The sequence below is a fragment of the Corella eumyota genome, chromosome 2 (assembly GCF_963082875.1).
Source record: "Corella eumyota chromosome 2, kaCorEumy4.1, whole genome shotgun sequence".
Taxonomy (NCBI): domain Eukaryota; kingdom Metazoa; phylum Chordata; class Ascidiacea; order Phlebobranchia; family Corellidae; genus Corella; species Corella eumyota.
In genome coordinates, this window is record NC_137491.1 from 9,638,727 (window position 1) to 9,653,618 (window position 14,892).

The 14,892-nt window shown below is 28.6% G+C and overlaps 2 protein-coding genes across 2 annotated transcripts; both read right to left on the minus strand.

The window, feature by feature from the left end:
• Window positions 1-170: 170 nt before the first annotated feature.
• On the minus strand, window positions 171-8,239 carry LOC145741592 (retinoblastoma-like protein 1). The gene is made up of 21 exons (XM_082559197.1): window positions 8,115-8,239; window positions 7,504-7,634; window positions 6,999-7,238; window positions 6,806-6,870; window positions 6,460-6,591; window positions 6,029-6,222; window positions 5,705-5,760; window positions 5,347-5,521; window positions 4,938-5,116; window positions 4,539-4,651; window positions 4,299-4,405; window positions 3,795-3,932; window positions 3,361-3,525; window positions 2,877-3,098; window positions 2,653-2,710; window positions 2,355-2,464; window positions 2,020-2,199; window positions 1,855-1,926; window positions 1,487-1,747; window positions 1,093-1,195; window positions 171-885 (listed from the first exon to the last, which is right to left on the minus strand). The coding sequence occupies exons 1-21, from the start codon at window positions 8,181-8,183 to the stop codon at window positions 671-673; spliced, it is 2,985 nt and encodes a 994-aa protein (XP_082415323.1). The 5' UTR covers window positions 8,184-8,239; the 3' UTR covers window positions 171-670.
• Window positions 8,240-9,115: 876 nt separating this feature from the next.
• On the minus strand, window positions 9,116-14,853 carry LOC145743602 (glucose-6-phosphate isomerase-like). Its single transcript, XM_082561605.1, has 13 exons — window positions 14,660-14,853; window positions 14,136-14,226; window positions 13,785-13,853; window positions 13,495-13,614; window positions 13,320-13,403; window positions 12,879-13,025; window positions 12,045-12,215; window positions 11,787-11,847; window positions 11,313-11,509; window positions 10,799-11,005; window positions 10,407-10,535; window positions 10,073-10,215; window positions 9,116-9,703 (listed from the first exon to the last, which is right to left on the minus strand). Exons 1-13 carry the CDS (start codon window positions 14,779-14,781, stop codon window positions 9,583-9,585), a joined length of 1,662 nt encoding a protein of 553 aa, XP_082417731.1. The 5' UTR covers window positions 14,782-14,853; the 3' UTR covers window positions 9,116-9,582.
• Window positions 14,854-14,892: the final 39 nt, after the last annotated feature.

Sequence of the window (14,892 nt, forward strand, 5' to 3'; positions counted from 1 at the left end):
TTTAAGTAAATAACTAACCTATATTTAGCCCATACAATAAAACACGTTTTTTTAGTTGGCTGTATTAAAACATACACACGTAAAAATACACTAAAATTACATAAAAATAATTGTTGTCTACTTAAAGTAGAAATCAAACAAATCGACATTATTTAAAACAACGTGTGACTATTAATTTTCGAAGACATCATAAGACAACTCTAAAAACAACACTACAATAAAAATTTCATGAGAACTACTTCAATAAAATCCCAAACATGATTATATACAAAAATAAAAATCACAATAGTTGAAAAAAAATATGTTTTCAATTTTGAAACTTTAAAATTGACTTTGGGAAATTCTTTAAAAGTTAGGTATAGGTTAGAAAAGCTATTGTAAACAAGTCAAAGTTATTATGAAATACGTGGACTGACTATGTGAACAGTATGGTATATACAAATATTAAAATGATATTCACAAGGCTTACGATTAGGTCAAAATGTATTTAGTCCTCTTTTTAGTGCAATGTTGAATAACGTTTACCATTCTTACATTATTTTATTTAAATGCTAGGTATTTTTTACAGAACTAAGCCAAAAAAGCTTTAATAATAATCTTAATTACATATGTTAGACCTTAACAAAAAATCGAATATAAAACAATTAAATATTTTTCAAAAATTAAAGTTTTAGTTTACACCATTCCTTTGGTCATGGATGATTTGAGCTCTGCTAGTGACTGCAGGTCGTTTTGCTTGAGTGGCCTCGTCAGCATTAAACGCAAGTGACCGCTTGGTGGCAGGGCCCCGACGGAGCATCATTTTGTTAATTTCTCGCAAATTTTTCGAAGGACTTCTCTGGAAATTGTACTCCATTGTATTAGGCGAGTTAGTTTTGAATAAACCTAAAAAACAATTGTCATTAAAAACATAATAAACATATTACCTTTCTTTAAAAGCCAATTTTAGCCTTGGTGTCCCCAAAAAGCAATAAAAATATACATTTTAACTTATTAATTGTGCATTATGGTTAAGGTTAAGGCCCCAAATAGTAAGGTAATTTGTCTTAAAATAATTACTAGTTTTAGTTTTATTTTAAAAAATCCACTTACGAGGCTTCATGGGTGAAATAGAAATGTTGTGGTTACCAGGAACCCTACGTGGAGATTGTGAAATGGCTCGAACAAGTGGCATGGGGGATAATGGAACCTCCAACTAATAATAATTAATGTAATTTAACCTCTATGTAAGTGTATTTAAATCTTTAAAAATAAAGTTTTTTTAAATCTCCAAAAATAAAGAAAGAATACTCTTGAAAAAAGCTGATTAAAACTTGAATTTAATTTTTAATTTTCTGTTTTTAACAATCTTATTATCCAGTAGTTATCATTACCTAGAGATCCTTTTAACATGTCAAAAAATAAACAAACTTATAACCATGATTCTGATATGCAATATGTTAAAAAAAGGTAAAATATTGCTTAAAAATCAGAAAAATTTTCCTACATGATTTGTCTCTCCAGATGGACTAAACTTCTTCACAAAATCTCTAATCAAAGGCAAATAAACTTTGTTGTAGAACGTTATCAAATCATGTCTTTCCTCAGGTGAAGTGATGTGAGTTGTGGGTGAAGGGGGCAATGAAGAGGGTTGTGGGGCAGGGACAGTGCTGTTAGACCTCATTGCGGGGGTGTTTCCCCTGGTGGTAGATCCCCCATTAGTTAAATTAGGGCTGGACGCTCGCTTGATTAAAACATTTCGGTAAACCTAAAAAAAAAAGTTTTTTTTTTTAAGTTTTTTTTTCAGAAGCCTATTTAAATCATCAAAATTAAAACAAATGTGTGCTTCAGTAATAAATGTAACTTTTGACTTACATTACTTGTTGCCTGTGGTTGGGTTCGATAACATCTCATTATTTCTTGGAAAGATTGATCATGCTGGGTTATCTAAACCAAAATTCAAAAAGGGTCAGTCGGAACCCTATTACAGACCTAAATTCTTAATTTGTACAAGCTAGATATACTTATTTTAGCCTCTACCTTTGCCATGACATATACAGCACACATCAAGAGTTGGTCAATGTGCCGATCTCTCATCAAGTCCCTCGAGTGTTTGGAAATAGAGTGTTCGAAGCAAGTCCAAATTTTAGCTTGTAAGTCGGGTAAAATAACAAGCTGATCACATAAGTGTCGCAAACGAACGCTGGCCATATGATACACCTAATTAAATACAAAAACATAAAAAAACTGACTTAACAGCCTGAGATAACTTTTATAACCTTAACCAAGTCTTAAGTTACCTTTCTCTTTTACTATATTTTGGTTTACTCTTTTAACAGTAAAATTATCTTTTATTAAGATATGATAAAATTTACTTTTCTGAAGAACAGTGCAAGAGATCCAGTTTTTTTCGGCTTTTCGATTTTCTCTGATGTAACTACAGTTGTTGTATTTTCATTTGAATTTAATAAAACAGAATTTCGACCTAATATAAAAAATTATTTATTCCTAAGTTAGCATTGGTATGTTGTGACTCAATAAAAAAGAAGGACATGGAAATATTGGTAATCGAACATAGAACCTAATGTGATAGTGTCCAGTGTATTTAACCTGTTATAATATATCTGCAACTTTTTCAAAGCTTAAATATGATTAACTTAAATTTAAATATACCTGTTGAAGATGGAAAAACAAGATGAGTCCTTGGAACAAAATTTGAATCTCCCTCCACCTAAAAATAACAAGAAAATAAATAAAATCACAATATAACAATTTCAACCAAATTAAATTCTGGTTAAAGTTAGTATTTTCTTAGATTTTAACATTTTACCTTAATTATTTAAAATGTTTTTATTTTAAAATTTGTATTTATTTAATTCTTAAACAAAAAAAATTACATTAGCTTGCATGGAGCCCTCTCCTCCAAAAAGTCTCCTTCTGGCTGCTCCTGGAGCCGGAGAACTAAATCGATCCCCAACAAGCCCCGAATCCGAGTGTCGATGATGCATACCCACTTCTTCCCCAGCTACAGCCCTGATCCTTGGATGGGTAAGTGGGGATCTCCCACTTTGGAGACCACCGTTAACAGATTGGGGTTCTATATGGTGTGAGTGGTTAACCTAACATAGAAAAAAAATATTTTTGAGTTTTTTACTTAAAAAACTTAACCAGGCATCACTCTTCATCATTAAGTAATCTTGTTAAAAAAATATAAATATATATTGTAATATAAGCCTTATTCTTGGCTTTTAAAGAAAATGTGAGAAAGGAATATTAAAATTAAAAAAAAATTTTATGCCTTAATTTGAGACCTAAAAAAATTACTTAAATCCAAAAACAAACTCAACAATATTCTTTTAAAAATGAAAAAAATTAAAGTACCTCTTCACACAACGGAGCTTCCCATTCCAACTGCTCCAAAGCTATCCATAATGGTGAATCCGAGACCCAGGCTAAACTTTCAAGTATTTGTTCTTCGATGTGGTTTAGATGTTTAATTACTGGACCTGAGAGATTATCTTCCGCGCGAATAATTAACTCAATAACCTGTAATTTTTTGTAATTAATTAGCCAAAATGTACAGGGGGTAACTTTATAGCTTAAACATAGGGTAGCCGTTAATATTCTGACCTAGTCTTATGATGCCTATGCCAGTTGAGGATTTTGTTAAGTAGGTATATACATTAACTAATTCATACTAAGCCGAACTAACGGATGTTCATAATATCAGTGAATTAAATTCTTTATGGTTGTTATTGACCTAGTGATATAACCGTCATAACCTTTAGATAATGTAAATTTTATTAATTACAAACCTTGTAGAAATAGTAAGGAGTTAAATCAAGAGCCTCCATGATCCAGGGAAATGCTCGTCGAGATTCACACGAACATAAAACAATCTCAGCACAGCAAGCAAACAACAAGTTGTGGTAATCATCACGTTTTAACAAACTCTAAAAATAATAGGAAAAATTTTAAAACAAAATATTTGTGTCTCTTGTAAATAATATATATATTTTTTCTTATTTATCCCGATGTGTGAAAGTCCGACTTCACTACTAAAATGTAGAATAACATCAGTTACCCTGACTCAGCCTCGAGTTGCCTTTGGCACTTTAAGATACTATTAATTGAAATTTCCTGATATTTAAGCTGCTGATTAAGTATTGATAGTAGGAGTTTATCTGTTTATAGCGCCTTACCCAAGAAGGCTATGACATGATGACTATAGCTTGTATCCAGAATTTAAAACTTTTTTTTAGCTTGTATCCAGAATTTAAAAGAAAATTTAGACTTTAAAAACCGTAAGCAATACTAACCGTTAAATCTCCCTTTCCACCTAACCGTTTTATTTCTTGCAACATGGTTGCTTCCAAAGTGTGAAAATATAAAATTTTCGACAAATTTAATCTATCTTCAGCACACTCTAAAAATAACAAAAAAAAAGTGCAAATCAATTATGCTTTTATTTAAAGATTGATATGTTATACAGTAATTTGATTTAGATTTGTAGTAGGACCAAATATGTTTAAAAATTGACAATTTTTCTGCTTTCTTACCCTTGGATGAAGCAGGAAAAGTGTTATAAGGTTTCATGTATTCTTTCTTAAACTCCTCACCCAGTTTTTCAACCCTTTCCTTAACTTCATTAACAGGATTCTCACTACATTCCCTACACAACAAAAATGTTATAACGTTATTTTATTTAAGTTGCCAAAATAGTGGTAAAGAAAAGGTCAATCATGCTGTACTTACAGAAAAATCACTAAAATTTAAAATAATTTAAAATCCTAGTGTTTAAATAAAAATTATTCCATTTAAAATAAATCCATTTTGCTGTATTTTACCTGTCGTTGTCGGAACATGATTTTTTATTTAAAAACCCCAAAATTTGATGCTAATATGTATACATATTAGCCACTAAGCTCCATTATATATAAATCAACATGTACACATACTTGAAAATTTTCAGAAGTTTATCAGAAGGTTGTGCTGGTTTTCCATGTAAAAGTTTCTTCAGTTTTGCTACAGATTGTAATGCAGCCGTAACTGGGGAAGAGTTTTGGTTTTCCTCTTGCCTTCCTTGTAGAAATTCACGGTTTGTCAAAGGAGTATTTGGTGCAAGACTGTTGTGCGCCTAAAAGTAAAAAAAAATTGTTTTTATTATTTTTCTAAAAAGTAAACAAGAACACTGAACTCAGAAAATATGAATATATATTTATTTATTTACAAAGTGTATTTTTTTAAACCATGCTATTAAAAATTTTGCATTTTTTAAATACCAAAAACAAAAATATATACAATATATATAACTCCAAAAATTATAAAAAAAATACCCAAATTTAGTAAAAATCAAAAATCTCTCACCCCTGCCAAATGATCATTAATTTCATTGCGATGTTGTGAGGAGATTAATGGATTGGGAGGTGGATTTTTAATTGGAGTGCCAAGCTCTGTGTCCACATCATCACAGAGAAAAACTCTTTCGTCAAAGTCACCCTCAGTTAAAACATAAACCTCGTACAATTTATTGAGTGCTTTCCTAACAAATTAAATAATAATAAGATTTTATAGCGTAAAGTAACAGTCTCTAAATTATGTATTCGTATATTTTTAGACCTATAAAAAGTTTATTTAATTATATTTTATTTTTTTATTTAAAGATTGGTTTTTGAAATCTTTTAGAACTATTGTTACCTTTTTTTTAATTTGAATATAAACTTACTTGTTTGTTTCAAAGTTTTGTGGAATAAATAAAGTTGTCTCATCACCCGATAGCAACTATACCAAAATAAAAAAAGATTTGATAAAAAATAATATACCACCAAAGATTTACTGAAGGACTAATCTAACTGAATTAAAAATTTTGAGAGTAAAATACTAGGCATCGCCACAAAAAGTCCTAGGTTCGAAGTCCCACTGCTTTTACAACAAAGTGACATCATTTAAAGAGTTAAAAAAACATGTTTATTTTGGCGAGCTTAAAAAACAAGAAAATTATACAAAAAATTTAAAAAAACCAACAAATAAGCAACAAAAACTAACTTACATCTTTTTCAGGATCTAACAATGATGCAACATATTTTTTCCAATTATGAATATTGACAACTCTTGTCTCCAGCAAAAATTTTTCAGTTTCAGAATGAGTGAGACCTTGTGCTGCATATTTTTGTACAAGAAGGGTGATTATGTCACTCTGGTTCGATAACTCAACGTCCTTATCTTTCCAGTTTTCAGGTAAACCTTTACAAAATTTTAAAGTTACAAAATTTTAAATAAAACAAATATAAAGTAGGATAAAAATGTAAAAATCCTATACTATTTAAAATACTAAGGACCACCTTAAATTTAAGTCTTTTTTTTTATATTTTTCAATAATATGTCTTTTTTCTAAGTCTTTTTATTTATATTCAATAAAAAGGATTGTAGTTGTTAAAAAAATTTAAACTAATTAACTAATAATAAAATACATGTTTTTACCTTCAAAGTCAGGATTTAGTAAACTTTCACGATTTGAGCAATTTAGTGCGTTTTTAAAACACAAGTCGACCCCACTAAGTAAAAGCTGAAATGAACTCACAAGTTCACCACTGATGGATTGGTACGCAGTGCCTTAAATGTAAAAAAAAACTTGTTAAAAAAAATTTAAAATATTTCAATTTAACAGGATTTAAATTGCTGTTTTGCAAGTTAAATTTAGTAAGTAAATTTTACTTATTGCTTCTTAAAGCAAACCCAATTTACAATTATATATTTATTTACAAATAAACTCACTTAACACTATTATACAAAAATTAATAATTAACTTCTTTTAAATTATTTTTACCTTTGGCATGTATAAATAAGGTCCAACAAAACTTAAAAATGTCTTTTGAGGTACATGCAGTTTGCCTGTCACAAAAAAAAGGATTGTCAATGCAAGAACAAAATACAAATATTAACAAACTACTTACTACTACAATCAGTATTAGTACATTATTATATCTATTATTTTAACAAAAAATTTCATTTAAAATTACCTATTTCTTCTGGTCCGATGGGGTCGTGGAGGGTTTTTAAAACTACCCTTGTTTACTTTTTGATTTGCTGGATCATCTGGGTCAGTAAACACACATTTAAATACATCCACAAACTTTTTAAACACAACAGTTGAAACTCTAAAACTTTTCTCCAGCGATTCTATGTGTTGAACTAATGGAGATCCAACTGAGCTATCCATTTCTATCCACTGCTTCATTTTGCGAAAGAAACTAATTAAACTGCAAAAATAATTTGATTATTTGGCAGTTTGGCTTAAAAAAGTTAACCAATAATTATGTTACGCATTTTACTAACAACAAAAAATTATTTAAAGTTGGTAAGATAAATTTTAAGAAAATTTTTTAAATTTAAAAAATTTTTTATAAATTATATTAATTATATATATAAATACACAAATTCAATGTTTAACACAAAATTGTTAACAATTTTTTATAACATATACAAAAAAAATTTAAATATAAATAGGTAAAATAATTTGTAAACCTGAACTTAGCTTCCCTCAATAACATGGTTAACGAAATACAATTACTGGAAACCATTTGGTTTGAACCAGAAGATAAATTCCGCTTACAAGATGAATATAACGCACACACTAACCAGTGAATTTGGTCACCCTTAAAAAAGTAAAATATTTGAATTAACTTTAATTAGTGTTTAACACTATTTTTTTTATAATATGGTTAATTCATTTTCTTAAAATTTAGATAGAAATATTTTTTTTAAATAAATATCAGAGCCAACTGATATGCTTAGCTTTACAGCATGAGGGAAATGGTTTGATCCCCAGTACCCACTGCTTTCATGTTGTAGCACCCTTGAGTAAAGGTCTATAAACAATATAAACTCCCAAAACCAATTAAATATTTTATAAAACTGACAAAAGCAACTGAAATCTGGTTTAATGTAAATAATGCTACTCAGTGTTTAGGGCATAATATCGACCTTCCCACATTAAAGATAAATATATATAAAATACTGTTAGATTGCCAGATAGAGTAACTTAATAATGCAAAAATAATTTAACCAAAAAGTTTTAATTTGAAATAATATAGTTTGATTTGGTCAGTCAGTAATAAGTAAAAGTTTTAACATACTTCCAATGTATAATTCATGATAATTTTTTCATAAGCTTGCCATGCAAGTTCTTTGGTCGGTTTGTCCATGTTGACAGAGAGACAAAGATCATGATATTGTGTCCATAAAAGTTCACCATTTTCTGCTTTTGGTTCCATTTTAATTTTTTTTTTACATTTAATGTGCAACAATTGCACAAATTCCTGGTAACACTAAAAAAACAAAAAGTGTGTCATATTATTTTGTTGTTTGTTAGTGTAATCTGATATTAATTATACAAGTATGAAAATCTACAATTAAAAAAGCAAACTAACTTCATTCTTGGCATTGTTCTTACTATCTAAGCAGCGACCTTTTTCATTAAAAACTAAAAATTTAAACAGATTAACAAACTTACTTACTGACAGACCAACAAGGCGCCATTTTTAATACGCAGATCTAAAACCGATATTATAATGTAAAGGGGGTAGCTAGTTAAATTTATAAAAAAAATGTTGATTTTTCGTGCACATGTTTCTATTTAAAGCCGTTTTTGGCGGAAATTGTTTTTTTACGCTCACGTCTCAGCTGTTGTTAATTTGGCGGGAATACCGCGTCACGTGACCAACAATTTTTATTTATCCTCAACGTAAAAAAAACAAAAGTAAACACTTTAGTTTAGAACCAGTAGAATACGTTATATTTACAAAATTATTTTCTTAATTGATTTAGAGTTAATTGTTGTACCTAAATTTTTAAACTTTAAAATAAATTATTTTTTTGTTTTATTATTTTTTGTATTAATTTAAATCTACATCATTGTATAAGCCAAAATGTAGAAATAAACATATATCAACGTGACATATAATTATAAAGTAAACGATTTTTTAAGCCCGAGTTTTATTCTTGCTACTTGCATTTAAAATTGGCATAAAAATCTATTTTTCTTTTTGATACACAGCTTCTCAACTACTGCTATTAAATCCCTTTACTAGGTTTAAATTGATCCTCTATTGTAAATAGTATTTTCATGTATGTATATAACTTGTATTAATTCCAACATTAACAAAAGTAACAGGGTTAGTATATTGGTAAATAAAATATATTGTAAATATGTAAATACGGTGCAAACACTAAATTAGGTTCATACTAGGTTCAACATTTTTAAAAAACTTCAAAATTTCAAATACTTTTACATCATGGCGTTTCTTTTTTAATGGGAAAATTATACAAATAATTCAGTAATTTCTAAACTTTGCCAGTGCAAAAAACATATTTAAATTAATTTCTTCAAGCTATAAATGAATGTAGGTACAATAACAAATAATATTGCATAATAAATTTGTTTCAAAATAAAATACTTTTTAAGCAAATCTAGATATAATTGTAGTTGACAAAAAATACACCAAAATGACAGTATGTAATATTGTTATATGAACTCTGGGATATAGAATGATTTAAGTGCAACAAAATGTTAAGTTGAACTTCATATGCATGTTTGTTTTTACTTTACTTGTAGTTTTTTAAATACTTCATCAAACCATTTGTGGATGCATCATGAGACGTAATTTCTTCTGCTGAACGTAATTCGGGTTCGATCACCTTGGCCAACTGCTTACCCAATTCAACTCTAAAAATCAAGGAAAAAAATAAATTAAAAAACTATTAAATTTTTTTTACATTTGCACACTATTGCATTGTAGTAATAGTAACAACCAAAAATAGCAAACACTTGTATAGATTATATCTGACAGTAGGACCTTAGTTTCTGGCATTGAAATGTAGTATTTTTTTAGTAAAACCAAAAATATATTCAATTGCTTAGTTTAAGTAAATTAAATTAAATTCAACATGGTTTATTAAATTAAAATTTATATAACATCATTTTTGAGAGTTAATATTATTTCTAAAAAAGTATATACAGACAATTAACATTTAATCGAGTTACACTTTGTTGGGTTAAAAAATTTACAAAATTTCTCCCAAACCCATTACTTACCCCCACTGATCGTAAGAATTAATGTCCCAGATCACCCCCTGGGTGAAGATTTTGTGCTCATACATGGCAATCAACAAACCCAACATAAATGGGGTAAGCTTGGGGTAAACGATTGAGTTAGTGGGTCTATTACCCTCAAATATCTAAAATAAATTTATATTTATTTTAAGTGAAAGTTGACAAATGCACGAAAAAATAAAATTTAATAAAAATAATAATACATAAAAAAAAAGACCATAGCAAAAAAATATTTAAGCTTAAATAGTATAAAATAGAAAAGACACACTTCAGAAATATATCATAGTAGAAATATACATGACTTTAACAAGATTACCTTATGCGGTGCAATCTTCTCTACTGCCTCTTGTGGCAAACCAGATTTGTTTAGCTCAGCAAGAACCTCCTCTCTTGTTTTGCCAATCATCAAAGCCTCAGTTTGTGCCAAAAAGTTAGCAAGAAGAATCTAGAATAAATATAAAGATATTAAAAAAAGAAAAAAAATGCCTTGGATTTTTACAATATTGTTTTTTAAATCCAAAAAGTTACAGAGTGCTTTTTATTCTTATATATTTATAAATACCCGTTAGTAAAATTGTTATAAGTACAGCTTAAATCATAATTTAAACCGTTTAAAAGCAAATAAAATGTGTTCTTCTAAAAATTGCTTTTACAGGGTCAAAATCACAGCCTAAACTCAAAATCACAGCCTAAAGTAAATTTATTTACCGTGTGATGCTTTCCATTTGAAATAGGGTTATGGGTTTGGGCAGAGGCCAAGAAGTCAGCGGGAACAATCTTGGTACCTTGATGGATAAGTTGATAAAAAGCATGTTGACCATTTGTACCTGGTTCTCCCCACACTATTGGTCCTGTGGAGTAGGTGACCTTAGCTCCTGATCGGGTTACATACTTGCCATTAGATTCCATATCACCCTGAATAAAAACAAATAAAGTATGAATATAATTCAATCTCCTGTTAGTATTAATTTGCTTTATCCGTATCATGAAAAATATAACTTCTAATTTTAAGGTTTGAAATTATTTAGGCAAAGATGAATGGTTTAGGTTAAAATGTAGACTAGGATATCATTTAAGTTTAAAACATTTTTATTTCTGGTTTGTTAACCAATTTTTTTTTAAAAACCGTTAACCATATTTTCTACCTCACAAAACTCAAATTATAGATAGGAAAACAGTTCCATAAACCCAGCTTACAATAAATTGAAATATAATCCCTTACCTGTTGAAAGTAGGCAGCAAATCTATGCATGTACTGATCATAAGGTAGCAAAGCATGGGTCTGAGCTCCAAAGAAGTTGTTATACCATACTCCAAGTACTGCAAGGATCACTGGAACATTTTGTTCGAGTGGGGTTTCTTTAAAGTGGTTGTCCATGTGATGTGCTCCCTTGAGTAGGGACTCAAAATTATCATAACCTAAAATGCAAGATATTCATTTAAATTTATGGGAAGTTATTTAGTTTGAACCATAATTATTTTTGTTTTTTTATGAAATGCTTCTTTTATAAAATGCAATTTATTTAAATTTGATGTAGGGTTGTTTAATTATGATCATAAATTAAAGTTTTTATAGAAGGCTAACATGCTTTTATATTTTACTGTTTTAAAACCCCTAATCAAATTGTTTAAGTTAGGTTAAATCATCCGAACCAATGTAACTTGTTTATTTAAATAAAAATAAATGCATATTTACCAATATTAAGGGCAATGGACAATCCAATTGCAGACCACAAAGAATAACGTCCGCCTACCCACTATAAAAACATTGCAAAAATTCAAAAAAAAATATAATTATACAAAAAACTAAGCTTTATATAGGCTACCTCAAAATGCTTTGTATATAATTACCAAAACTTTAACTTTAGTAAAAAATGAGAATAATAATAACACAATGTTAACACAATCACCAGCAATGTTAACACAATCACCACTTTTTAACAATTTTACTTACATCCCAAAATCCAAACATGTTGTTGAGATCAATTCCAAAAGCCGAAACTTTTTCACCGTTAGTAGAAAGAGCTGCAAAGTGTTTAGCAACCATTGCTGGGTCTTTCGCCTTAGCAAGAAACCAATCTTTTGCTGATGTAGCATTGGTAATTGTTTCTTGAGTGGTAAAAGTCTAAAAAAAAATTATAAAAACAAATTTAAAATAACAGAAAAAATAATATGCGTAATTTAAAAAAAATTTTAAATTTCATATATTTTTTTCCAGCATAACTACAACAGTTAAAATGAATTGTTTATAAATCACATTATAAAAAAAATTGTCTAAATTTGGAATAAAAGAATCTGTTGGTACTTATTAAATTATAATAAAGTAAACAATGCATATTACAGCAGGATTATGGTAAAAATTGAATCACGATTATGGTACGACATAGGAAACAGTTTATCACAACGTTTAAACTTTCAGGAAATGAGATAGCTTAACAAACACTTAGCTAACAAGCAGGCACGACTACAAGTCACACATCACCAGCTTTACAACAATTCTGGGAACTTAGCATTAAAATTCTCCAATGTTTAAAAATGAAATACTCTAAAGCTAAATGGGACTTGCTGTATTTAAATTTGGGTATAGTATTTAAATTAAAAAACACTGTATTAAAATAAGGGGCCTGTGAAATGATTAGGATTTTTGCAAATTTAAATAAAAATCTTTTATATTGCATTATTTTAAAGTCCTATTATTTTACTTAATTTAAAAAATTAGCAAATTGCAACATGAGATTAAAATATCTCAACCTATGACATGAATATTAACAAATTAATTTTTTTTTACCTTGGAAGCTACCACAAACATGGTGGTTTCATAATTGAGATTTGCAAGTTTTGTTGCCAAGTGAGTTCCATCAATGTTTGAAACATAATGAACATTTGGCCCTCCAACTGAATAAGGTTTTAATGCTTCAGTAACCATTAATGGGCCCTGTAAAGCAACCATAACAAGTGCTGTTTATAAATGTTACGCTAAAATTTGCAATTTTTGCTTGACTAGACATTAAAATGCATTTAAAAGTTTTATATTTAAATGCCTTAGCTTTTTGCCAGAATATTAAACAAGTTGATATTAAGAGTAATTACAATGCTTTAAAACTCATATTTTTAAATATTATTCACTTTAATATGACATCTCAAAATATCTAAAAAGTTGTAAATAAGTTGTTTTAAACTTTAATTTTACTACTTGTTTTTATTTTTTACAACATAACTATCTATTCACCAAGTCAGAACCCCCAATCCCAATATTAACAACATCAGTGATTGCTTTTCCAGTACAACCTTTCCATTCTCCACTTCTTACGGCCTTTAACATAAAAAAAATTTAAATTGTTTAAAACAAGATATTTATGTAAGCTAATAGGCTCTGTGGTTAATTTTTTTAAAGCTATACTTACATTTGTAAAGACTTTCATTCTACCAAGAACCTCATTAACATCATCCATTACATTTTTACCATTTAAAACAATCGGTTTGTTTGATTGATTCCTTAAAGCAATATGCAATACAGCTCGATCCTAAATTGCAAAAGTACAGAATTATTAAAAGCACAAATATGTTTAAATTAGATTTATAATCATAAAAAGGCCTTATCTTAAGCAAAAGCATAAAATATTATTGTTTTTTTTTCGAATTTTTTTAATTAATATATAATAGGCTATATATATATAAATTTTTATTTTTTTACCTCAGTGAAGTTGATTTTTTCACCACTGAACATTCGATCTCTCATTGTTTCAACCCCACGAGCTTTTGCCTAAAAATAAAGTTGTATTTTAAAACATTTCCAACACAAATTAAGCTTATAAAACTTATCCTTCTAATGGATAACCGAAGTAAAATAACAAGATTTAAAAAATTGTAGTTTAACTTTAATAATATTTAATTTATTTTAAATATATCTAGTATCATGAAAGCAAATAAAGATCAAAATTTTGCATTAAGCATTTAAATTTTTTTTGTATAGGCTATACTATTACGTGAATTAAATAAGCTAGTGAATTTATTCTGATTTTTCTAAGAATAAGAAAAAACATACCAAAGCAAACAGGTCTTTCAAGATTTTGTCATTGATTCGATTTTTAGAAAAATCGAGCAAAAAAGGACCTTCTGGTGTAGCAAAGAATGACCTAAAATCATAAAAGTCTGAGTAAGTTTAAAAAAAATAACTTACTATTAGCTAAGTAAGTCAGTTATCAACCTAAACTACAAAATGGCACTTTCAAAAAAGGGATCTCTATTACTTTCGCATGCCCGAATTCAACAAGGCGTTATAACCTAGTATGGCAATTGTTCAACCAGACATTAAAAATTAGTTGAAATATGTTTCAATGAGTATAACTTAGTCCGCTTTACGAGTCAGATGTGTTAATGGGTAAACTGAATATGCGAGGGTTAGGGTAAGGGTTTAATTTATGCAACCTCTTTGTTTAATTACATGTGCCGTATTTCGGTTACACACCCTGTTTATGTAGGGCGTGCGAAACTAATAGAAATCCCAAAAAAGGTACAAATAATTTAAACTAATTGATATTTGAAAATAAATGCAAAAAAGTTTATTACCGATATTTCTTGAACCTATCAGGATCTTCAGCGAAAAGTTGTCGAATGTTAATCGATTTACCAAATTCAGAGAAATCGGCCTCGAGTTGCTTCCATTCTGCAGATTCAGTTAATCCTGACATTTTTCAATTTTCCTTTGGAATTTGCAAACAAAAATATACTTAAAAAACTACCTAAAGTTTTTGAAAGAAATCAACACTGCGTACAAAAAAATACCACATTAACTATATATA